Source organism: Rhinolophus ferrumequinum, chromosome 2 (genome assembly GCF_004115265.2).
Source record: "Rhinolophus ferrumequinum isolate MPI-CBG mRhiFer1 chromosome 2, mRhiFer1_v1.p, whole genome shotgun sequence".
In the NCBI taxonomy this organism is placed as follows: Eukaryota; Metazoa; Chordata; class Mammalia; order Chiroptera; family Rhinolophidae; genus Rhinolophus; species Rhinolophus ferrumequinum.
Genome location: NC_046285.1, coordinates 68,291,799 through 68,319,357, shown reverse-complemented (window position 1 = coordinate 68,319,357; position 27,559 = coordinate 68,291,799). Strand labels below are relative to the sequence as shown.

Below are 27,559 nucleotides of genomic sequence, written 5' to 3'. Positions count from 1 at the left end.
GGTAGTCAGCAGTAAAAGTAGAAGAGGATCTTTCAGAAAGAAAACATTCTTAGGAGAAAGTAGTGACCCGTTATAATATTGAACAAAAGTAGTTCTCCTGTAATCGTTTTTATTCTGGGAAAGCTTGTCATACCATACTTTGACTTATTTAAAGAAGAAGGAGGAGGATTGGAATTTTAAAAAGGAAGAGGACAAAAGAAAAAAGAAAGAAAAATAAAAATAAAAAATTAAAGAAAACTAAACGTGACATACTTCATGAATTGAAACTAAGACACTTAGTGTTCATTGTAATAAAGGATTGTTATAGTTACTGTGCTTATTTTGGACATTATCATCTATTATCAATATTTTAAGGTAGAGAGAGGAATGGGATGTTTCTAAAGATACCATGTTTTACCCAAAATAAGACCTAACCGGACAATCAGCTCTAATTTGCTCTAATGGAGCAAAAATTAATGTAAGACTCGGTATTATATTATACTACATTATACCCGGTCTTATATAATACTTGCAAAATATTATCAGAGCTGTTTTCATATCATTCTTTCTCATGGAGATGGAGCTTCCGTTCTTAGGATTGGTTATTTCAGGATGTTTTGAGGAAATAAATTTATCTCCAAGCTAATTATACCATTTAAGCATTTTCATTGCATTTTTAAAAGGTGAAATTCTATTATCATTCTATTATCTTTGTATTCCCATTAAACCTTGATGTTCTATTTTAAGCTATAAACTTTTTCCAGCTTTATTGTAGATTTTTAACTTGTCCTAAAATTCTCACGTTTACTATGCTGTATCAGCCTGTTAGCACACATATTCCTTTCCTTTAATGCTTTCCTTTGGGCTTCTCTTGAGAGAGTTTTCTAGGGTTTGTTAAACAATGGATTGTTATATGTAAATTGGTCAAGTGTGTGTGTTTGTGCACTTCATTTTGTAATTCCATGATAATAGTATTAAATACACATTTAAATTTTTTGGTACTGTTTTCCCTTTTTCAGATGATATTTAGATGGTTATCACTAGTCTTCCCACGATCAGCCTCACATTGATGAGGCTGAGTATACCACTTTAAAAGTTTCTAGCATTTAAGCCAAGATTTCATGGGATTCTCATAAAAGTGCATAAATCAATATACACTATGATTACAAGCTTGTATTTAATGTTTTTTACACAGTTCTTCCGTAATCTTGAATAGTGTTGTTCCCAGCAATAAATTAGAATGCTTTGTAGTGAAGAGGAGAAAAACGTTTTCCTTCTTTCCTTCTAGGTTCTTTGCCTTCCTAATAATTAAATTGACATAAGACAGATTAACAGGAGATAAACAAATTTAATTACATACCTACAGGATCCTCATAAAAATATGAGACCTGTAGGGTGGCCAAGTAACTGAAGCTTATATAACAACCTGAGCTAAGAAAGTAGATAAGGTGGAGACACAAAGGGGAGGAAGGCGATTCACAAAAAAAAAAAAAAAAAAAAAAGGCTAAGGAAACGTTTGGGAAACAGTGGTTGCCTTGTTATGCCGGTAAATTTCTTAGGTTAAAGGAAATCTCTGGTAATAACTCTTTTCCTGGTGCAGGTCCCACTTCCAATGTATACATTTAGGCAGTTGACGGGGAGGTGAAGAGCTTCTCCTGAATTCCCTGGGTTCTAATAATCCTCCTGCCCAAGTGGCACATTTTGTGGTGGCCTGCCCTGAACCCTGTCAGTAGTGTCACTCCTACCTGATTTCTAAGTTGGCACCTCTGAGTGTCTGTTAATTATGTGAAATAACCTGTACACCATCAGTAATTGTTAAGCAATTCTGGTGTGTGTGAATGTGTGTGCCTGTGTGTTAACATATAATTAATATAGTTCCTTTTGTTTAATAAAGCTGTAGAAAGATCATTAAAATACACTTTTTGCTATTATGACTTATCTTTTTTCTTTGTCAATAGATATTTTTTACTATTGAAATAAGTAGTTACTTTCTTTGTTCCCTATCAATATTAATTTTCTTAATTTTCTGTTTGCAATTTTATGGAAAAAAAAATGATAGAGAAGTAAAACTTTAGTTTGTAGTATCAAAATGATATTTTACCCACCAGTCAATCCTAATACAAAGCATTGAGCAGGTCTTAATTTTTTTAACACCTTTTTCTATTATGTTCACATATGTAGAAAAGTAAACATGATTATGTGCTTTCAACTATGTGGAATGATAATATCAGTTGTGCTTGGGATGTCAGAGAAGCCTGAGTAAATGAACTACATGTTATTGGAAGGTTAAGAGTCAGCAAGATGGAAAACTGTGGTGATAAAATAGTGACATTATTGAGTAGGCTGTGGAACAATGAACACGTAAGCATGGAAATAGTATGACTGTTTTAGAAAGATCACTTGGGTAGATAGTATAGAGAGGGTGGATTAGAGGAACAATTCATTTAGGGAGTTACTGTCTTGGCAAAAGATGATAATTGCCTCACGTGGAGGAAATGGAAAGTTAAGGAGGTGGATTTCAATGACACTGACAGGACTTACTGACTATTTGGGGAATGTGGGAGGGTAGAGCCAAGGATAAATCCTAAGTTTCACTCTAAGGAAACGAGTGGTAACACTCATATCCAGAAGCGGAGTAGAATATGCTGGGCCAGCATTCCTAAGCCTAAGAAAAGCTAGTTTAATTTACCTCTACCCATTCTTCTTGTATAGTACTCTCGCCCACCCTACCCCCTTCTACCCCCTTTCCTAGCATACCTAGTTATCTTGTTTTTGGTAGGACTCAAAAGTATTTGGCAGCTCTGAGGATCAGAAAATTCCACCCTGGGAATTCTTGGCTATAGTTTACATGTGAGATTCTCAGGTGATAAGAGTTACCTCCAGGAGTTGTTCTATCCCTGGTAAGGAGGCACTTTTACAAATGGAAATTTCCTTTCTAAATGTAAGTTTCCTTCACAGAACAGGACATTTATACTCTATTTTTAGGCAGTTGAGATAAAGAGATTTTCCTGAGTCTGCTCAATTAATAAACATGGGCAAAAGGTATATTTTTAGGGTAGCAAATGCATATTCTGGTGTCTTCCATCGCATCCAGCTAATTCTTGAAACTGTAATCTCAAGGATCCATTTTGTTTGCTAAGCATGGAATTTCCTTCTAGTAATGGCTTGTAGGATTATAGTTTTGAGGTTTCTAATTTATTTCTCCCTACCCTTTTCTCACCATGGATATCTATGGTTTTGACAGAGTTGTTTGTTCTCTTTGTGTTACATGTTTCATTGTGAAAATGAGTACCAGATTTATGTCATTATTAAATGTATTGTGACATTTTACATACTCAGTGTTCCATGCTTCATAATATACAATGCCGACATTCAGAACTTCAAATAACCACTTCATTTTTTTTTTTTTTTCAAATTTTCACATATATCATCCCTTGAAAATCAGAACTAAACACTTAACCCACAACAAGTTTTAACTGCAACAGTGGTTTCTTCCTCTTCTGTAGTTCTAGGTAGAATAGAACCCTTCTGAGTGATAAAGGACAGCGTTTATAACCTTCTCCTTTGCCCACACTCTTCCTGTAGTTTGCTTTAGAAATAGAATCTTGGAAACAAATAGGTGATGTGATTGGATGTTTTCTATTATGAATATTTTCTATTTCTATTATGCCATCTGAATTGTTTAAAAAAATGTGTTCAGTAATTTTTATAGTAAAGTCTCAGAATGCATTAAAGATGAATTCACTCTTATAGACTTCCATTCCAATATTCAGAAAATCTTGATAATTTTAATAATTATGTGAACTTCCTTTTCACCATTCAATGAACCTATTCTGCCTAATACCACGCATGCCACTTGTGTGTGTATGTTTGTGTGTGTTGTTGAAAAAACAAAATTCAATCAAGTAAATTTGAAGATCTAATTTGCCTTACTAAGCAAGTCATGAATGGATCAGAATCCCATCTAGCAACCAGAAGGGTGCTCTGAGGGGTTGTACAAAATGAAAGGTTTTTGCAGGAAGATGGGTGGGGCAAGGGAGCTACCATGTTTCCCTGAAAATGAGACCGGGTCTTATATTAATTTTTGCTACAAAAGACACATTAGGGCATATGTTCAGTGGATGTCATCCTGAAAAATCATGCTAGGGCTTATTTTCCGGGAAACACAGTATAAACAAAGAAAATAAAATATTTTTTAGCGAAGGACATCTTTTTTGTGGAGGCAGGAGAGTTAATACTTATTATCATTCAGATTGCCTCTGTTTTGTACTGGGGGAAGGAGAGGGCACATGTGACAGATTACCTCTTTGGTGTTGACCAGAAAATTCCAGACTGGTTAATTAAGATTATGTTTCTGGGAGAAATTGAAACAACAATTAGGTCAGATATTAAATCTAATTTTGGTATCATAGGCTTTAGCACAAGTGACTCTACTTTAGGCTTGTGGTTTTCTCTTTAACAGTGTGTTTTAAACCAATGCACTATTTCTCTTTCATTTACTTCTATCTTTGAGTCTTTTTTGAAAATTCTCTTTAGTATCTTCATCTCTTTTATCCTTCTAGCTCTTAATTATCTGCTATTGCAGATAAACCTACCTACTTTCCTTCTCCCATCTCTTTTCACTTTTAAACTTTAATTTGTCATTTTTCCCTTCTGGAATATCTCCCAGTATCTTCTTTGCTAATCCATGTACCGCTGCCACTTTTTTTTGTTTGTTTTAATCCTTAATTCATCCTTTCTGATGATGGTAATTTTATTCATCTTTACAAAATTAGTTGGAGGTATAGTATGTGTACTAACTGTGCTAGGTGCTAGAGATACAGTGATGTACACAGAAAGGGAATCTGGCATAACAGCTTGCAGAGACAGAAATAATTAGCAGTACATATGATACAATGTGGTAAGAGCCATGGTGACAGGAAAACTTCTGAGTTGTTAAGAGGCATCTGGAAAGTACATAGAAGAAACACCAACCAAGACTGGGTTAAAGAATTGCTGCATATGAATGAGTCAGGCAAAGCAGGTGATAAAGAATTTTTCTAGGCATTCAATGTGTGTGTGTGTGTGTGTGTGTGTGTGTGTGTGTGTGAAAGAGAGAGAGAGAGAGGAGAGAATGTGTGTCCATGTCATTTTATTAATGTTGAAACTATATCAGTATAACTGAATGTATATTTATGTTACTTTCTGTGCAGCTACAAAACTTTTGAGGTTTCTGGCGTTTTATATTTACATTTTTCTTCAGCTCAGAGATAGGACTTCTCCATTCTACTTCCATAATGACTCCTACATGCCATAATTCAGCTGGTAGATAATGGGTGTTTTATTCCTGTTATCCCTCTATTGACTGATTTTAGGTGCCAAGGGCAGGTATGAAAATACATTTCTGAGTTTGTCATAATGAGTGAGGATTGGTAAGTATTTGTTCTCTTATGTCCAAGTCAGTCAGAATGTGATGATTATAGTATTTTATTGGCAAACATTCAATTTCAGGTTACTTTTGGTAAAGTATGTAACACAGTATATATGTTACATTATGCAATTGTACTAGGAAAAGGAGTACTGTATTTTGAAACAAACCACAACCTGTATTTTAAATCAGACGTTTGTGGATTTTAAATCAGACAAATGATGGAATTGGTCTTAGATAATAAATGGTCCACCTCCCTCATTCTACAGATAAGGAAAACTGAGACCCCGAGAGGTAATGAAAGAGACAACTCTAAATAAACTGTGATAAGGAATTTTTTAAATGTCATGTTTGTTTTTATTTCTAATACTTTTGAGGAAAAAAATGATCTAGTTGTTCACTATTTCTACAGTTTACATACCTTATATAATCAGGTTTTTTTGTTGTTTTTTGTTTTTAATTAAGAAGCTAGCAAACATGGTATACAAATTCTTTTCAAATTGAAAATTAAAGAATTATTAAATAAAGAGACATTTGAGTTTGGATTTTTCTGTTTTGTTTTGTTTTGTTTTTAATTAGTTTGACCAAAGCTAAAAGATAAGGAATTTTTTAGAGGGGGAAAGTAGAGGTTTTTTTTTGTTTTGTTTTGTTTTGTTTTTTTGATGTATTATGGGAGAAAGAGCTTAAATTAGTTGACTTATTTTTGTGATCTACTTCCTTTCTCTCTTACAAATGGATAAAGATAAATCTCTAATTTGTCACATTTTTTGGTAGAGATTATATTTTTCTGAGGCACAGCAGTTTAAGTCATACTCACTACATTCCTATTAAAAAGGCAATGCAAATGTATCTTTTTTTTTTTTAAATGAAGACCTTGAAGCACTCCAAGATTTCATTGAATGATTTGTTTTTTTTTTAAGGTTTTTCAGTTACTAAGTAACACAGTTGATGTCAGAACATAGTGACATCAGTGCTGTAGTTTGGTATCCTTTTCACTGGTCACACAGGAGGAGAAGGACAAGAGGAGGGAGTAAAGGAAGACAAAGAGGAAAAGAAAGAAGGGGAGGGGAGGCAGAGAGGCGAAGGAGGAAATTTTGCTTCTTGTGTGTTTATCTGCCGTTTACAATGTTTAGCAGTCATACATTATTGCTTTCAATTTTCATAATAATCTTTAGAAATAGATATTACCCCATTTGACAGTTATAGTAGCTGAGTCTCAAAGAAGTTACGTTCCTCATTTTTAGCTACACAACTAGTATTAGAGTTAGTTACTCCAGAGCCTGCCTTTCCACCACTGCACAAAGCTGATTTCCATGCTGTTCCTTATCTCCCTGTAGTTTTAAAAGAGGCATTGCAAAATTCACTTTAAATTGTATTTTATTTCTGTAAGAGAAGCTGATCGGGGACACTAAAAAGCAAACAAAAGTTGCTCTGCATTATGGTGTGTTGGTAGTATCGACACTCTTTCAGGGGATAACATGTAAATCCATTTCTGGACTAAAGTGAAAGTAGGGAATTACAAGTTAATATCAGAACGGAAACAAAGCCACGTTTTGTGAAGCACACATTAATAGCAGTACATTGGATCAAAGGATGTGATCTCACTTCATAGTAAAACAGGTCTTGCAAGCCCAGGTAACTCAGGAAGCAGAATGGTAATTATTCACAGAAGAAAGCAGGTAGTATACTGTTACAATACTACAGTAGAAAGTCAGAAGGTCACAGAGCGAGCAGGGTAACTGAAACAACTTGAAACTGCTTGGCCCCCTTTAAAAAGAAATAATAAAATGGGAGAGAATGAAACAGGTTTACCTAACACATCCTTGCAAGGTAAGTGCCAACAGCATCGGAAATGTCTGCAATCAGAAATTTAAGCAGTGTTGATTACAGTGTGTGTGTGTGTGTGTGTGTGTGTGTGTGTGTGTCCCCACCAAGTTTCAAGGTGTGCTTTGAGGGAATGTAGGAATTATTGTTGTTTCAGAAGAAGCTGGCCGTCTCTGTTGTGCTCAGCAACTTGACCAACACAGAAACACATTTTATGGTGCATGGAGAGAGCCTTATCCTACTCGCCAGTGTAGTGGTGGGGAGATGGTGCGACACATTTCTGGTGCATTTGCTGTGTTCGACCTTTTCCAATATTGACAGAATGTTGATTTTTGTCTCTCCCTGTGCAATTTGTAATTTGTAATCAAGTTTTGCCATCTCTGGGGTTTACTATCTAAGTGTCCTTGTAATTAACATAACTATTTTTCAAAGGTAGAAAACAGGATCTAAGAGATCCTGTAGGGGACAGCGGTTTATTTTACATGTCTTACTTAATCAGGTACCTTTGTCCTTTGAAGGGACTGGCTTTGTTGACATTGGCTTGACTAGGCTTCCATGGTTAGGCTTGTTGATAGAAACAAATACAAGGTTGCTCACACTTCACTTCTTTGAGTAAGAAAAGTTCTTTCTTTAAAGAAAAAAATAGAAAGTGACTCTAATGCTTATTTGTTGCCATGATTTTCAGTCCCCTGTTTCCCCGAAAATAAGGCCTAGCTGGACCATCAGCTCTAATGCATCTTTTGGAGCAAAAATTAATATAAGACCAGGTCTTCTTTTAATATAATACAAGACCAAATATAATATGATATAATATAATAATATAATATAATATAACGTAATGTAATGTAATACTGGGTCTTTTACTAATTTTTGCTCCAAAAGATGCATTAGAACTGATGGTCCAGCTAGGTCTTATTTTCGGAGAAACCTGGTGGTCTGCTCTCCTATGAATTATTTACCACTTTTACATGTAACATTTTGATCAATCTTTTTTAAAAGTGTACTTATAATGCCATTTTTGTTTAATTATGTTCATCTGAAGCTACCAACAAGAAAATTCCTAGACCACCCAGTTTCCCATTAAGTACACATAGTCAAACATATAAAACCGAATCTATGAAATATAACACAAGCAAGCATAAAAGTAAGGTGATCATAGGCATGCTTGGTGATAGAAGTACATAGCCTCTGGTTTATAGAGTTTCCAGAATGCCTGTGTGTTTTCTTTATTTTCTTTAATCCTTTCTGCACTTAACCTGCTTAAGAACCTGAGAATCTTATTTTTATTTCTGTAGGTTTCCTAAAAATGTTTTTGAAATACTACGTAAAGTGCTATTATAAAGCATTTTTATTTAAAGATTAATTTTAAAAAATGTCATTTAATGCATTCCACTGAAGAAACAATCAATAAGGTGAAAGTTTCAGCATTATTCCATGAAATTATATTTTGTGTGTTTTATAGACACAGATGATATTATGTATGTAATTATAACATATACTATAATTCTCTCTGTAATATCTTTCCTTGAAAAAGTATATGAAGACATTTACGTTGTTAGAGTTGTTCATATAATGATGATTTTGTATAAAAAGTACATGACTGTTTGGTAACCACTTGCCCTAGACAGTGTGGGGGCATTACCTGTGTGTGTGTTCAAGGGACTGACATCAACTGAGGAGTGACCGGGCCTTTCCCCTCTCTCCATATCATCCCTTTATGTGTCAGGATCATGGGTGCTACTTCTTATTTTACAATCCTAGTATTTGTATTTTTGTTCTGTGTTTTGTTTTTCATATATTTGTGTGTGTGTGTGTGTGTTTTGTTTTTTTCATATATATATATATTTTTTTTTTCAGAGTTAGTAATCAGTGTATATCAGTAAAAATGACCAAACAAGCAAAAGTAAAAGCTATAGCAAATACTTTGAATGCCATGGTCTGAGTTAGAAAATGATGTCCCTAGATCCATAAATCTGGAGCTGGGGAATGCTTGTGAGATCAGTTCTAACCCAAGGTATTTTCCTTTATGCACTTGTGAAAACTTTTCAATAAGGAATATGTTATCTTCTGATCTTATCTGAGTTGAAATGTATCCTTGGTAGATCTACAAAAGTTTAGATGTATCTCTTGGAGGATTGAAATGCTTCCATTCCAGTTGTAATCACCTTAAGATTATTAATTGAACCTATTAATCAGATGAGAGTTAATTAGAAGCGAAGGTACTTCGATTGTTGGTTTTAATTTCTGGACTTTTTTAATTTATAAAGGGAAGCACTGTGGGGACAATTTGCAGCTTTATTTGTATGTGGGAAAGTCAGAGATTTTGATAAGTGTGTTTGATATTTTGTAAAAGAAATCAAGATATATCCTGGAATCTTCATTTATGGAATACTCTGACATTATTCTGTTTTTTTGTGCCATACCTTGTCCTACATCTAAGCTTGAGTTTAAAAAATCATCATAGTAAATAAAAAGGCATTTTTAAATATTGTTTAATTTTGCCTTGACTTAACAACATTTATAAAAATTCTGAAGTTCTCTGAAACAATCCTAGTTATTATCAGCTCTACTTATAAATGAGTATTCTCTAACCAAAATGACTATATTCAACTATTATGTTTTGTCCAGTAAACATATGGATGATTTAAGTGTTTTGGCTATAAAAATAATAAATTACAGTAGATTATTGTTAAAATTCCATCATGTGCTTTGAATAATGATTTTCTAAGAACATGTATCTACATTGTCTAGCTTCATTGGACCATCCCTAGTCACAATTTGGAAGGCTAGACATAGACTTAGTCAAAGATCATTCATTTTAGTGCAATTTCCTGTTGGTCTCTGACCCATTTTTATATCCTGGTAGTTGGCTGAGGGTTCCCTGGTTAGGGGAGGCCATAGCTAGCAACATTTAATGTTTCCAACAGCATTGGGAACCTATTTTCCCCAAAATGAAAGTGAAGTAGTTCTAAAGTCATCTTCAGCTTACTGTGAACAGATCTCAATTATCTTTTCAAACATAAAAAGCAAGCTTTTCCTTTCATTCCCAATGAAAAGTAACCCCACAGGGCATTAAGTAAAGATTTTACACGTGAAGGATTATAATAGTCTAAGAACTCACAAAATAGAATTATCTAGAGCAGGATAGAATGCTAGAATTGTCTTTCTAATTTTTGAAAATATAAATAAAATGTATACATAATATGGCAAAAGGAGTAGGGCAAGTGCTTTTGGGACATTGTTATCAGCTGAGGAAAGGAAGCACTGTTTCCTTGCATAATATCTGCAAATTCATAGGTACCACTGAGTGGCACTTGGTCCGTCTGTGACACTATTGAAAGGCCATGGCTGGAATGACAAGAGGGTGACAACTTCCTTCCTGACAGGCAGCTACCTGGAAATGCCTTAATCTAAGGTTTCTCTAGAGGCCACCCTTGGGCACGTAAGGTCCCCTTACCTATTCTCTGTCAGGAAGGACATGTGTTTTCTACTTCTCCCAGGATTCTTATTAAATAGCAGGGCAGAACCGAGTCAAAACTGTTAAAAAAAAAAGAAGAAGAAGAAGAAGAAGAAGAAGAAGAAGAAGAAGAAGAAGAAGAAGAAGGAGAAGGAGAAGGAGAAGGAGAAGGAGAAGAAGAAGAAGAAGAAGAAGAAGAAGAAGAAGAAGAAGAAGAAGAAGAAGAAGAAGAAGAAGAAGAAGAAGAAGAAGAAGAAGGAAGGAAGGAAGGAAGGAAGGAAGGAAGGAAGGAAGGAAGGAAGGAAGGAAGGAAGGAAGGAAGGAAGGAAGGAGAAGGAGAAAGAAAGACTTTATCCAGCTGTGCTCCTCATCCACTGAGTCCGTCCTACTGCAAAAACTCAGTCCGCATGAGCTTTTAACATTTCCTCTCCTCCTCCTTGGTCAAAGCATGTCCAAGGCCACCTGCCTCTTTTTTGAAGGACATGATATACAATTTCATCCTTGGAATTATTTGAATGAAAGGTAGCTCTGGGTTCAATGGAAGAATGACCTTGTGAGAAATTTCTTTCAGCGAGGGTCTTCAACTGGGCTGCTCACATACCCTTGTCAGAGATCATCGTCTGTCGTAGCCCTCCTTCCTACCTCAGTTCTTCTTAGTTCTCTAGATCTAAGTAGGACACCCCTACTCTACAGTTTACAAAAGACTAGAGTTGAGGGGAAAATATTTCTAAATACAGAAGAGTTGGCTAGGCCATGGAATGCAAAGCCAACTTTAGACACCAATCATCCGAGAGGACAGAACTCTTTACCAACTCACTAAAGGAGAGTTTCGCTGCCAGAACTGGGGCGGGGGTGGAGGGGTGGAAGTCTGTAGAATATTAACATATTCAATGTAGAAAGGAGCTTAGAGGGCCTCAAGTCCAGCATTTCTACTTTGTACAGTAGCAAACAGAGATCCTATGAAGGTAAGAAAATTGTCCTTGATTTCTTTGAAGCAGTTGCCAGGTCCCCACCCTAGCTGTCCCAGAGCCTGTAATTTTATAGAGGAATTTGGCATAATGTTTTCTGGAGGCATTTACTTTCCTATTTCAAAAGAGGAAATCAGGCTCATAAATGTTTTCTGTATTGACATCTTTTAGTTTCTATTGTAATGCCCTGGAAATAATTGTCCTGTATTCAGTCAAGCTATTGAAACCTGGTCCGCAAAGATCTGAGTTTTATCTTGACTCCATAATAGTTTTTATTGACTTGTAATATATTTACTTAACTTTCATCACAACCAGGAGAAGTCAGCTTGAAAACCCCTAAGCACATACATTGAATGTTTCTCATGATACAGCCATTTTTTTCAGAAATTACACGTATTTTATTTGACTAGTAAAAGGAAAAAAAAAAAAAACAATCTAGGCAGGAAGGTGCCTTAGTGTCTGTGCTTCTAAGTTGCAGCCGGCGGGTAGCAGTACTGTATACCCCAACCTGTTATACTGGTTTGGTGTGCATGTTTACTTTCTGTGGTGAAAACACATCTCTGCATTCATCATGGTAAACCATGCCTGTGAGTGCCTTGAAATCTTTCTAAAACTCCAAAGAGGACTAACCAGTTTGTGACTCTCCCTAACAGCATTTTCAATTAAGAGAAGTGCAGGGACCTCTTGTTCCAGGAGGAAGACTTTCACTAGCTTGTAGCGATAGGTGGAACACTTGAAGACCTGAGACATTTTGGAGTTGAAATTTACATATTGAGGTAATAGGACATTTTGATTGAAACTTCCAAAGGGTCTGCTGGAAAGGTCTTACTATCCAAGGACAAAATTGAGCCGACGTGGAGCAAGTAAAATTGCAGAGAATGTCAAGGCATGAAATCTCAGGTGAGTCTGACCTAAATGGGCTAAGCGAAGGTGTACGTGAAGATGGCATGGGGACTTTTCTCAGATATAAGACGGAGAATCCTTGGACCAGGCAAATAAGATTAGGTAATGATCTCTGACATAATATATAAGCAATAGTTATTGAAAACAGCATAACTGATCTCTTGTCTTTCTAAGTAGATATATGATCTCTACTTTATTAGAAATAAAATAGCAAACAATGTACTTGAATGGAACATGAGTTAAAGGTGGTTAAAAACATGGCTCTAAATTCAAACCTGCTGCTTGGGGAAAAGCCATTTCTCAAGCCCTGTGAAATTTAGAGTTTTTTCTTATAGTTTAAAATTGTCTAAAAGCACAGTTAAATCCTCTTTGATTTAAATGACATTTTATGGCGCTGAAATTGTTTTAAAGGAAGACATTTAAAGTCACTCTAAAATCTTCTTGAAGAAAAGGTGATACATACCTACAGGATGACTTGATTGTTTAAACATTATTATCAATAATGTCATTGCCTTTTTGTCGTATATTTAAGAGGTTGAGTCAGTCTTTGAATCTGCTTTCTTTTTCTTAAAGAAAAAAATAAAGAGTGCAGTAACAATTTGATGTTTATACATATATATATATATATTTATTACGCATATATATATTATACATATATACATATATATGTATAATTATTACATTGTATGCCTATTCTCTAGATTTTGGAAAGAGATTAAACAAATTTAGCTAACTGAGTAAAACAGTAAGCCAACCTACGTTGTATCACAGTTTGTTTTGGGGGGGGAGAAAGATTATTAACCGAACATATACTTGACTTATTATTGGAAGGTGTTGCACTTGAAACCTAAGTGAAGGAGAAACAGGTGACTCAGAGGATTGCAGATAAAATGTGATTAGGATGAAAACACTTAAAAGGGCATTGAGCTTCAGTTGATCCCTTGAGCTTCTAATCTCTCTTCAGGAAAAGTATTTGTAACTGGTTTTATTTGACCAAGGAGATTTTGGTGCACTGTTGATAGATGTTTAACCATCTCCATAGTTGAACACTTTGGAAGGTACAGGCATAAATGCCTTTATAATTTATATTGTAGTGCAATACACCTGTCCTCTTTTAATCCTTGATTATGGTAATATGAGTCGTGTATTGTGTACTCAGAAAAAGGAGTGTGACTTAAAAGATAAGTATAAAATCTTATCTACTAAAAAAAAGTAGTTGAAAGTCAAATATTGAAGTTAATATAATTCATATAAACAGCAAAAGGTGTGCATGTACGTACACCTGTTAAACGGCAAAATCAATTTGCTGTGACTTCAGACCATGCTCAATGATCCATTTTGATAACTGATTAAACCCTTAAAACCTTTCCATCTCTGTGATTATTCTGTTTTATCAAAAGTAAGTTCCTTTGAAAACAGGACATGAGAAATCGAGAGATTGAAAGGGTCACCTTGCTTTATTTTCCTCTTTGTTTATGGATCAGTAATGTAATCATAGTCAAGTCCTATCTTTCTTAAATTATTGGTAAATCTTGAAAAATTCTTCATCACATACATCACATTTCTTGGTGTCAGGTTTCAGAGATGGAGAAATAAGCTTTTCTACTAAAGGGAAAATTTGCTTCTACTCTTGCCAATTCTTGGTTATATTGTTATATTGTTCTTGGCTATTATAAACACAGATAGGTATCTAACAATTGATAGAGAGCCTAGGAATTTATAGAGAGTTTCATAGAGGAGATATGATGTAAACTGACACTGGCAGATCTGGTAAATTTGAATAAGTGGCCAGAAAGAGGAAAGTGTGTCCTGGCCAAATGAACAGCAGAGCCAAGGCGTAGAAATTGAATCTATCCAAGTATTTACTTGCTTTAGTCTCCTATCTTATTGGAAACAAACAAACAAAAAGATTTTCCAAGAATTCCTAGTTTGAAATAGGCTACAAATTAGTAAACATAATAGAAAATAAAGTTAAAATAATATAACAGTTAAAATTTGTATCAAAAATATATGCCAGACATTCCAAACAGCTACTAAACAGGTCAGACATTTGCTTTCTAGCTTCCATAGCAACCAAAAGAAAAGTTTGAAATTGGTTTTGAGATTTATGGTGTTCAAATGATATAAAAATGCATGTTATTCAAGAGATGCATAGATTTCTGCATTAGACGTGGTGATAGAAATCAGAATAATTTCTATACATCACAAGAAACAGTCCTAACTAGAAGATAAATTTTTATTAGGCAGCAATGAGAAGTAAAATTGGAAAATATATAGAGGTAAAGAAGATAATATTATTTAACTCATCTCAGAATCTTGATATGGGCAGTTTTCTTTTCAGCTCCTAAGCTGCTATACAATCCTATGTACCAGACATTTGTCAGAAAAAGAAATTATATATATATATATATATATATATATATATATATATATATATATATAGATAGATAGATATAGATATAGATAGATATATAATTAATCTGAAAGTAAAAACAGAAAGGTATATAAAACAAAATAATAATTAATTTAAATATTTACATGACTAAAATATTCACCCTTAAAATATCAGAATATAAAATAAGTTATTTTGAAAATTAGGCTGCTATATATATATTTTATAAGCATGTGGAACACTCAGATGTCTTCCCTGAAGTTTCTACTGGATTTTATAGAGGTGTTTTAGATCATTTTGGTTCCTAAGAGTTTTAGTACTATCGCTGTGGCAGAATTGGGTAGGGAAGGGAAAATAGGCAGGGCAGGGGACGAGAGTAGGAATAAAGAAAAGCATATTGATATTAATGATACTTATGTTGCTTTATAACCCTACTTTTGAGACTTTAATCTATACACTTCAGTTGCAATGAGGTAGTGATGTTTTTATTTTTGACAAAGGTACATAGGAATTTAGGGGGAAAAAGAGAAAGAATAATAAGAAAATAGTAATATTTTCATTCTTGATTTTGAGTTCTCATCAGTTTTAGGTTCGTATTTTATTTTATTTTTTCAGTTTAGTATTTGACCTCTTTTAGGCATTATCTTTTTTTTTTCTAGATTAGAAAACGTATATTATTGCTTATATTTCTATTAGTAATTACAAAATTGTATTTATCAAAATACTCTTATGTGACTTAATATAATCCACCAGAACATTGATATTTAGTTAATAGAAAGTTCTGGAAAGACAGTCTTCTAGTGAAATTTGCATTTGCCTACATTGATTAGTTAGTAAATAATTTATCTTCATAACCATGTGAATAAAAAGGAGAAAGAACTAGTATTTGTTGGATACTAATTCAAGGCAGAAATTTACTAAGCTTATCTTGGCCTTTTCTCTTCCTCCAACAAAAACACCAAGCTGATCTTCTATTAAAACCTCTATGTACTACTGGTACTTGCTGAACTTCCTATGGTTTGTTCCTTCTTGTCATTCAGTTGTCAGATCAACTCTCAAGTCAGTAGTAATTTGTCTAACCTGTCAAGCTGAAGCAGTCAGTCTCTATCTTAATGCCCTATTTTAATTCTTTTAGTATCTCACTATAAGTCGTTTTCTTTTTGTTCTTGTATATTTGTTTATTACCTATTTCCCTGCAAGAAAATGCTCTCTCTCTGAGATGAAAGACCATAGCTCATTTGTTTATTGCTTTATTTCCAGTGCCTAGAACCACAGCTCGCACATAGTAAGTATATTTTCAAGAATAAGTTCAATATGTTCAGAAAAAAACAAACATAAAATGCTACATACAATTATTCTAACATGAAAATTAGTTGAGCATAAAGTAGCAGTCACTTAAAATATAAAAGAAGATAAAACAAGAAGCCTAAAAAAAAGGCAAATAAAAATGTCTTAAAATTGAACGAGACATTTTTATAGAAAAATAGTAGTTGACATAGAGTCTCTATTGTAGGTAATTGGGAGTAATGCATTGCAAATCAGAATTAGAGAATCTGTTCCTCGTCATTTCCTCTAGTTCTGTTGCAGTGACTTCTGTTGGGATTACCTCAGTGAGCTCTCAAAGAGTCTAAGTATAAAATAATGATGACAGTGGTAGGGGGAATGATAGAGAAAATATTTATTAAGTGTGTACTGTGTGTTAGGGATAGTTCTAAGTGTTCAACATATATTATTTATTTAATCTTCACAAACACCCTAGCTGGACCATCAACTCTAATGCGTCTTGAAGAAAAAATTAATATAAGACCCGATATGTTATATTTATTCTATTCTATTCTATTCTATTCTATTCTATTCTATTCTATTCTATTCTATTCTATTCTATTCTATTCTATTCTATTACATAAGACCGGGTGTTATATTATAGTAAAATAAGACCGAGTCTTATATTAATTTTTGCTCCAAAAGATGCATTAGAGCTGATGATCTGGCTAGGTCTTATTTTCGGGGAAACACGGTATGTGCTCAATAAATACAAATATAAATAATTATATGACTATATCTTCTTTATAGAAAGAAGCTGCCCTCCTGCTGTATTTCAGATTCATCCTCATCTCTATCCATTGTCGCATAGTGATGGAGAGCTGGGTTCATGTGATAACAGTGAGATGTAACAAAAAGAAATCAATTTGAGAGATACTTGAAGTTAAATTGGTGTTTGCTTATTAAGTGTGGAAGGAGGGAGAGGTTGTGAAAACTATGTTTCTGACCTGAGATAATAGTATTTTTAACTGATTTAGGAAATGGAGGATGGCGAGAAGTTTATAGGAGATAAATATAATGAGACTGCTTTAAACACAATAATTTTAAACTATATGTGTTAGGTATTGATGAACATGTCCAGGACTTAAATTGCAAAATTGACCCTAGACCTTATGAAAGAGAACTGGGATGGAATGAAAGAGTTGGAAATTATTAAAATTTAAGTCATAGATGATGAAATGTTGCATAGGTGAGATTATACAAAGATAGATGTAAGTAGGAAGAGAAGACTGATGATAGACTCTAGAAAACACTGACATCTAAAGGCTGAGCAGAAATGAAAGAAACTGAGATGGGGTCGCAGGAGAAAGAGAAGATATAGATAACAGAGTTTGTGGGGGAATGTGTAATAGGGATTTCTATATTCAACTGGTGAAAAATATTAAATGACAGCATAAAGGAGTGCATAGATTTGGTGGTTTAACCCTGGAATTAAGGTGAGGCTTTAGGAAGAAACAGTTTGGAAATGATCAGGAATGAGGTGAAAGGAACACAGTTATAACATCAAGCTATAAGAAACCTGAAGTAGTAGAAGTTCAGTAACTGTGCCAGGGGCAATGAGCATAGTCGGGGAGCGGGGGAAAGAAGAATGAACAAAGGAGGTAGTCACGACAGTTCTATGACGTAAATACCATTTTTGCTTTTTACAAATGAGGAACCAGTGTCAGTGAGAGGAGGATAAAGGTGCTAGAATAGAAGGAGTATCTGAGGAAGTTGAGGACTTGGATCAATGGAGTAACTTTAAGGGGCAGGAGGGCAGCTTTCTTTCTACGAGGAAGAGTAAGAACGGTGAGTGTAATGACAGACTGACTGAGTTTCGGAGAAGAGTGAGTGCTGAGGCTCATGCCAAATGGCATGCATCTTTGCGGTAAAGGCTGAGTTTATTCCAGCCAAGAGTTGGGGTGGGGCTGTGTGTGGGGTGTTGAATCCATGAAAGACACATCAAAGGACTGGTCAGAAGCAGCCTCAGTGAAGTTAGATTAGTGCCAGTGAGTGTGGGAAAGCAACAGGGTGGGGAGGAAGAGAAAGACAGGCAGGCTAATTATTAGGACAGTTTTCACAGAGGCATGAATAAGTGTGTGTGAAAGTGTGTGTGTGTGTGTGTGTGTGTGTGTGTGTGTGTGTTATTGGCTTGTCTGCAGATTTAGCTAGAGACTGTTATTCTGGAATACTTAAGCTTTAACATGTAGCACTACTCAATAAGCCTATTCCAGCTAGTTATCGTCAGATTGCATGCCACTGGACTATAGCAAGACTAGAGGAGAGAGTACATTTCATTACAAGTTGATCCAGCTTTTGAAAAACAGTGGAACACCGAGGCTTCTTCACTGCCAATACGATTTTATAGTGGTATCTTCTCATCTCTGTAACCTTAGAAAAGCGCCCATATATACCACTGGCCATACAGAATGAATGTGGCAGATGAATGAGACGTTGGGATGATGGGGATGCATTTCAATTTGACTCTGTTTCAAGTGAAGAAAGCAAAATAAGGTTGGGATCAATGTTTATCCACTTAAAAATTTCAAGACCTTAGGATATTTAGTGATTAACATTAGGGTTTATATGATTTTATTACTACTGTTATTATTATTATTATTACTATTAATGAAAAGAACAACTAATATAATTGGGTGTTTACTAAATACCACTAAGGGTCAAAGCTAGGATTTAAATCTAGGACATATCTGACTTAATTGTTTCTTAACTTCTGCATTTCCCAGATGTACCGTTTTTAGTTACATTAGAAAAAGGTTTTTCAAGGAGTGTTTCAAATAATTACCATTTATATCCATATGCAAAAATCAATGACTTAATATTTATTACTGGAAAGAGTAATGTTTTATTCATAGTCCATTCTATAGTTGATATATCTGTTTTTCTGTGCATGCTGTATTTTATAACAACGCACATAACTTCCTATATGAACATATAGTTTTAGGTTTGGGTCCATCATGAGTTCTCTTGTCCTACCTACCCTCACATCCTTCTGACATTTCCATCATACTTACATTTGTGACACTTTTATTGAAGGTGATAAAGTTCTGAGGAATACTTTGAAGTAAATGGGTTCTACTAAATTTAGGAATGTTTTGACCATTAACCTTCAGTTTGAAGTTTTAGGTGACCAAAACTGATGTAAAGGAATATAGATTTACCTCTACAAACTACACCTTAAAGAGGTTTGGAAACAGTTGACGCTCTGCTGATGCAGAGGATATTTCCTCAGTGTTTCTAACTTAACAAATTACATGTAAAAGACATAAACTCCTTTATATCATCCATAAACATAATAAAAAATGTTACAGCACCTAACTTTGACTTAGTCAATAATTTTAGACTTACCCTTAGGGTTTAAAGAGAAAATTATTTCTGCTACACATTTTAATTATACTATAAACTTGGGAGAAATAGCTATTGATCTTCAGCATCTGGCATCAGAAAGTTGTTGCTTTCTTGTTCTGTAGCTGGTGAAAGTATGCCACACAGACTACAAATAAAGAATTTCAAAGGCATAAAGTGTAGTAGATGTACAGTAAGGGACATGTTTTGTTTGAACTCGACTAACTTAACTGTTAGAAGACTTAAAGATCATTTCCTCTAAACAACTTTCTGCTGGAAACACACATTTGAGTTAAGAAATATATTATCTTGTCTTAATAAAAAGCTGTCATGTAATGGTATTTTTTTATTTCTAACATTTTAATACAAAAAACAAGGGCCTGATTAGGAACCTTTTTGCAAAACTCGCATGTTTAACGTTCTCCATAGCTTATATAAGGATGACGAACATTCTGATTATTATTTTAGAAATGATTATTTCAGTTTTCATCCTTGAATCAGTGAAATTAGTAAAAATTTCCATTCTGTTAAAATTAAATAGATATCTCACATCTATGACGATGATGATGAAGATGAAGAAGAGAACAGTTACTATATGCTGAGCTTTTATAGGGGATAACCATTGCTTTAAACACTTTATCTGTATGGCCAGACTTAAGCCTTGCATCCACCAAGTGAGAATGGGTCCCCTCTTTACAGAAGGCTCAGCTATGTGAAGTGACTCTTTCAGGATTATCTAGGAACTAGATGGTAGAGCTGGGATTAAAACCCAAGTAGGTCGGACTAAGGTAATTAGGTCTTCTTGAATAGACACAGCCTCCTTCAGTTGCCGTTTTCAACAAGTTGGAAAACCTTGGAAATTCTTCACAAGTTTAGAGCACTTAACTAAAGTAGACTTACATTTAAACATACCAAATTTAGTATTATGCACTTGTTCATTCAACATATATTTATTGACATATGGGTTATGTACAAGATAGTATTAGGAGCTACTGAAGCTAAATTCAGGGAGTCATGGAACCCAGCAACTCATAGACCACAGCAACTCAGGGGAGACATTAAAATGTTTACATAGATATCTTACAGAGGTTCAGAATTCTCTGATAAACATTCTATAATTATTCCCTCTTGAATTTCAGAATCTAATTAAATGTATCATCATTTAACTTTGATACTGTGATGCCTTGTTCAGTCAGTTTGGGGGCCTTAATATCATTATGACTCCATCCATTAAAGATGCTATTTTGAGAGCATCAGCAGGGAGTCAGTATTGACTTTTCTTGAGACAAGGCATCCCCTACCTCCTCACAGTGGGAACTAATGAGTAGTAATCATTTCTTCCCTACCCATCTCTTTCTAACCCACACTGTAATTAAATCCATTGTTTAAAGAATCTGTTAAGCCACATCATAAATTATATAAATGCCTAACCACTGTGCTGTATACTTATATAAACTAATATAAAATAATATTTAATGTCAACTATAATAAAATACACGTGTGTGCAGTCTGACAATTAAGTTCGCAAACACATCCTAGAAAAAGTGCTACATACCTCATTGCTGAATATCACTATGGTCACCTTCGATGTACTCCCCTTGGGAAGCTATGCACCTACACCAGCGCCTAGCCCACCCTTCAAAGCAATTTTGAAACTCTTTTTCTGGAATGGCCATCAAAGCTGTCATCGTATTTCCCTTGATTTCCTGAATGTCATCAAAATGTTTGCCTTTCAATATTTCCTTTATCTTTGGGTAAAGAAAGAAGTCATTAGGGGCCAGGTCAGGTGAGTAGGGAAGTCGTTCCAATACAGTTATTTGTCTACTGGCTAACAACTCCCTCACAGACAGTGCCGTGTGAGCGGATACATTGTCGTGATGCAAAAGCCATGAATGGTTAGCAAAAAGTTCAGGTCGTTTTTGTCTAACTTTTTCACGCAGCCTTTTCAGCACTTCCAAATAGTAAACTTGGTTAACTGTTTGTCCAGTTGGTACAAATTCATAATGAATAATCCCTCTGATAATCAAAAAAGGTTAGCAACATCATTGCAACAAGTTTGTGAACATAATTGTCAGAACTCGTGTGTGAGTGTGTGTGTGTGTAGTCATGGGCTGTAAAGTACCGCACAGGGAATGTAGTCAACAGTATTGTAATAGCTATGTACAATGGCAGAGGGGTAGTAGACTTATTGGGGTTATTACTTTGTGAGGGGTGTAAATGGCTAATCATTATGTTATTTTATACACCTGAAACTGATGATAATAATACAAAGAATCTGTAAAGTGTTCCATGTGTATAATGCCCTTAATAGTAGCTCCAGATGTAGTAGTTTGCACTTATTAATTTTGTAAGAACCAAAACTCAACATGTGATTTTTGAAATATAATATATTAAGTTGGTGCAAAAGTAATTGGGGTTTAAAAGGTTAAAAAATAATTGCAAAAACTGCAATTACTTTTGCATCAACCTAATGCAAGTCTGTATTTCTTTGTAAAGAAAATTGCAATGTTTAGCAGTGTTTTCAAACTATGCTGTTATTTGAGGGCTGTCATGCACTTTCCATCGAAACTTTTGCATATATTGAGGATATAACCTGACAAAGGTAAATCCTATGCAATCCTATGCAATCAATTTTTAGACATGTCAGATATAAGCAAAATTTTCAAACCCCTTTTAATTTTGTTTTAATCATAAACATGGAAAGAGAAGCTCATGATAGGTGCAAATTGTCTCTCATCTACATGATAACTTTCTATGAAGATATATTTAGAATTATTTGAGATAATGTGCCTTAGTCAGTTTATGCCTTTGAACAAACATTAGTCATGAGATTTAGGCATTTTATAAAAGTTCATGTTTTTGAAGGAGATTTCGGAAAGCTACTATATGCAACATACTGGTCCTGGGGATTTTATTTAAGTCACCTAATTTCATTTTTATAACATTATCTAAAGCTATTACTACCTTTTAAGTTACCATATGTGTGCAAGTCTTCCTGCCTAGAAGCAAATGAAAGTAAAGAGGGACATTTAAGCAGAAAGGTGATACTTGATTCCTCCTTAAAGAATGGAGAGTTCTCCAGTTCAATAATTTGAAAAGTTACTTCAAAGATGATAATAAACTGGGTGTACAAATAAATGCTGTCATGACTAGTGTGTTCAGAGAATTTTAAACATTAGGTCATACTACGTTTTCAATAAACATTAGTTACTGGCTTGTTTTTCTGGGCTGGCATGTAACATATTTCCAGCCCACTGATTACCATTGAGTTTTAAGGCTAGCTAAATTTTAAACAGAGTGGATGATAGTGTCCTGTTTTTACTTCATCTCAGCACGTGTGTATGTATATAGTCCAGGCATCCTAGAAGTGGAGAGGTTGATACCAGGGGTTAAATGTGTTCTGAAAATGAATTGGATGATGTTTGATTTTTTACCCCATCATGAATTTTAACAAACTGGGTTCTCTGTCCTCCTGGCAGCTGAATGCGTTGTACAGCAGTCAAAAAAAAATCACCTCACCCAAGCAGATGCTTATTGCATCTATTCACATAAATAGCACATTGTAAAATATTTAAGCAGCAAAAATATACCTTGCATTACAATGTACTTTATATATAGAGAGTCCAGTCATGGTTATTTTTTCCTTGGGCACGCACCTTCTCAATGATGCTTTTATATGTATATAGCTTATCCTCACATTCCAGAACCCTAGGTAAAAATATCTTGAGGCCAATATTTACCATGACATGTCATTCACATAAAACGCCTGCAGTTATATCACCCATGTTTTGTAAACCTGTACACTCTTAACAACTTTGCTGTGCACCTGCTATAGCGCAGCCTGCCAATTTGGCAGGAAAGAGGGCCAGGAAATCCCCATGATGCCTTCTTGTCCACCATGCAAGTATTTTAGCTTGGCACATTAAAGTATTGGTAGGAGAGACTGGAGTCAAGAGGCATTGATATTCTGATCTCACTACATGAACAAATTCTTGAAGAAAATCTGATAGTTTGCACAATGGCAGCTCACCTAAACTGTGGTTAACATCTTTGAAATGTGCACATGTATTCATGTGCAATCTGTTATCAAACTCTCCACTTCTAGGATGCCTGATTTCTTTCACATGTAACAAAATAATGTGAGTGTCGTTGCCTAGCTCACTGATTTTCAGAAATAATCAAAATGCAAGTGTGAAAAAAGTAGATGGTAGATAACAAAAAAAATAATAATCGTTCACCATGTACACACATGCAAATATTTGTGTATAAATTCAAGAGAGATATGGATCTTCAAAAACCTTTCATGAACCACCAGTTGACAGACCCCAGAGTAATGAGTTTTGTGTTCATGTACATTTTTTAAGAGACAAGGTAAATGAATGCAGTCAGATTTTCAAAGGAATCTGTTATCCCAACAGCATTAAGATTATTTCCAAAATCTTTTCTATATCACAAATTGTGTAATTAACTTGATGTCCTAATATATTCCTGTTAAGACTTGTTAACTTTTCTACAAAGAAACAGAAATTAGTCTGAATCGATTCAAAATGTTTACCTTTCATGGTCATTTTGACTTTGGGGAAGAGCCAGAAGTCACTTAATGCCAGATCCAGTGAATAAGGTGGATGAGGACACATTGTAATATTTTTAATTGACAGTTATAGAAGCAACCTAAAATATAATCATACGAGTATATAACCCTATGAGTTCCTCTATATTATCCCTAACTAGCAGTAATTCAACTTATGCTGGACTAAATCTGTTTATAAGGAATTCATTGTCTTATGATAGTAAATTATTTTTTTCTTATAAGTAGAAAAAAAAATTCTGGGCGTTCCTCTGGAGGCTACATGAGGGTTCCTGGGGTCTGCCTATATGTCAGAAATGAAATAAACTTAAAGAAGAACAAATGATATACTGGACCCCTCAAATTTGGTCAATTAGTATCTGATTTTGAAATGGCTTAGCAATTAACTCTGCATATATAATAAAAGTAATAACTACCATGTTTCCCCCAAAAAATAAGACCTAGCAGGACAATCAGCTCTAATTTGTCTTTTGGAGCAAAAATTAATATAGACCCGGTCTCATTTTACTATAATATAAGACCGGGTCTTTAATATAATATAAAATAAAATATTACCAGATATTATATTAATTTTATTTCTAAAAGACACGTGAGAGCTGATTGCCTGGCCCGGCTAGGTCTTATTTTCGGAGAAATATGGTATATAGGTACAATTTAATAAGATCTTCAAAAATAAATTTCACAAGGTACTTTGAGGAAAAATGGTGTGATATATACATGTATACACACACACACACACACACACACACATATATGGTCTAGCCAGTTAAAACTGCTCAAAATTGCATGAGAGAGCGTGTTCCTATGAATAAAACTAAAACATTACGAAAACCTACATGTTCTGGATTAGGTTTTTAAAAGCACCTTAATTTATAGGTTTTGCTTCGTGGAATTAAGTGTTTCATGTTATTCTTCATTTATTATCTATTATAATTGTTTAATCCATTTATGACAATAAAATGACTCTAGTCTCCTCAATTTTTTTTTTCTTTCTGCACCTGTACACTATGGCAAAGAAAGATTAATTCTGATTTTCCCTCACCTTTCCTGTACTTTCCTCTCCTGATATTCATTAAAGACATCAGATATGATGTCTGACTTTCTTTCTCATAATTAGTGTCTCTCAGAAGACATAAGATAAAAATGGGCACTTAGATGAAAGAGGAAACGTGTGTCTATTTGTCCTTTTTTAATAAAAGAACGCTAAAAAAAGTATATATATATATATATATATATATATATATATATATATATATATATAGTGCAAATGTCATGCTTTCCTGTAGGCCTTTTGTGGCCTTCATGGTTTATACAAAATTCTTTATTATCGTATTTCTTCAATCTCAACAAGCATATTTAGCTAAAGTTATTTTATGTAGCCATGAATGAGAAAAATTTTATATCATTTCCAGCACAGGACAAGCCAAAATAGCCTTATTGTGGTTGTTGTTTTTGAGTTTATAGAAGAGTAAAGAGCTTTCCAGCAAACAAGTAGATCTTTCAAGGTATTTTATGTATGTCCCGTTTTTACTAATATATTTACTAAGTATATGTCCTTATGTATTTACTTTATTCATCTTTGATAATGTAGCAAGCAGAATTAGTAAGATAAGTCTATTTCACTAAGCAACACCTTGTGTACAGTTTTAATTGCAGATAAAGAGGAAACCCGATTTTGCTCCTTCTTAATCTTGTCAAAACCAGAGTTCCTGGCTAATTCCCTTTACTGTAGGTTAGCACAATTACCGTCTCCCACCTAAAGGCAGAATTAGGTACTTATTTTCAAGGACCTTGTCTTTAACATGTATGTATACTTCAGTGGCTTTTGGTTACGGCCTCATAACATGATTTTTTTTAAAATATATTTGTTTCTTTTCTTCTTGAAGTAAACAATTCACAATTTTGAAATATAAATTATTTTCCTTTCTATATAATTTTTAGATTTCTATGTATTAATTTTTTAAAGATCTAGCAATGTATTCTGTATGATGATAGCTTGCATTAAAAGAATTTAAAAATCTGTATTTATAAATATCAAAGGAATAAGAGAGTAGTCATAATTTGCTAGGCTTTGTTTCCATCCCACCAACTCTGGCCCCCTTTTTCTTACTTCTTTGTAGTACAACTCTTTTAAATAATTGTCCTTCCTTGGTGCCTCCTACTTATTTCCGCCTATGTTTTTCTGAAGCCTATGCTTCTCAGGTGTTTGCTCAGACCATCCACCAAAAGGACTCTTAAGAAAGTCACTAATTACCTTTGTTTCCAAATCTGTTAGTAAATTCTAATCCTCATCCTTTGTCTAGGAGCAGCATTTGACATTATTGGTCACTCTTTACTCTTTCATCCCTGGCCTTCGGGTACCACACTTTCTTGTTTTTTCCCTACTTTACTAAGTTGCTCCTTGCCAATCTCCCTTGCTGGTTCACCCACTATACCTTTTCTTTTTATGTTGGAATGCCCCAGGAGTCAGTCCTTGGTCTTCTTCTTTGTCTTCCTCTCCTCTTTAGTGATCTCAGATGAGCTTCATGTTAAGGACTCTTAACTTTCCATTTCCACTCCTGACCATTCTTCTGAATCCTAGATTCACAGGGGGAGTTATGTACTCAACATCTCTACCTGGATATTGAATAGACATCTCAAATGGTGCCACACTTCTGATAGTCTCCTCCAAACCTACTTTTGTGTTCCACATTCAATAGTAAGTAACACCATTCTTAAGTTGCTCAGCCTAAGAAACAACAAGAACAAAAACATAAAACAAACATAAGACCTTCTCTTTTTTTCACAGCTTACTTTTAGTCCAATGGGAGAGGCAAATGTCTATGCCTTCAGAATACATCCAGAATTTGACTGCTTCTCTTTACTTCCACTAACACCACTGTGGTCTGAATTACCATTACCTCTTGTTTGCAATATTTCACTACAGTGGTCCTCCCTTAGAAAACACCTTCCAAGACCCTCACGAGATGCCTGAAACTATGGATAGTACCAAATTCTATATATGCTCGTTTTTTTCCTATGCATACATAACTATGATAAAGTTTAACTTATAAATTAGGCACAGTAAGAGATTAACAACTAATAATAAAATAAAACAATAAAAACAATATTCTGTAATAAAAATAAGTAAATGGGGCATTTTTGTTTTTATTTTTGTGGCAAAATAAGGGCCACTTGAGCACAAACACTGCTATCCCACCACAGTAGATCTGATAACTCAGACAGCTACTATATGACCAACGGGTGGGTAGTATATACAGTGTGGAAATTCTGGACAAAGGGGTGATTCACGTCCCACGTAGGATGGAGGCTGGATGACTCGGGATTTCATCATGCCACTCAGAACAGCACATGATTTAAAACTTTTGAATTGTTT

At 34.5% G+C, this 27,559-nt stretch overlaps 1 protein-coding gene across 1 annotated transcript in view; it reads left to right on the top strand.

The window, feature by feature from the left end:
• The first annotated feature begins 7,045 nt into the window (after positions 1 to 7,045).
• Positions 7,046 to 27,559, top strand: part of NAALADL2 (N-acetylated alpha-linked acidic dipeptidase like 2) — an 890,763-nt gene continuing 870,249 nt past the window's right edge. The window contains exon 1 of the mRNA XM_033130693.1: positions 7,046 to 7,216. Coding sequence (XP_032986584.1) covers positions 7,174 to 7,216 — 43 coding nt within the window. The 5' untranslated portion in view covers positions 7,046 to 7,173. The remainder of the gene's footprint in view (positions 7,217 to 27,559) is intronic.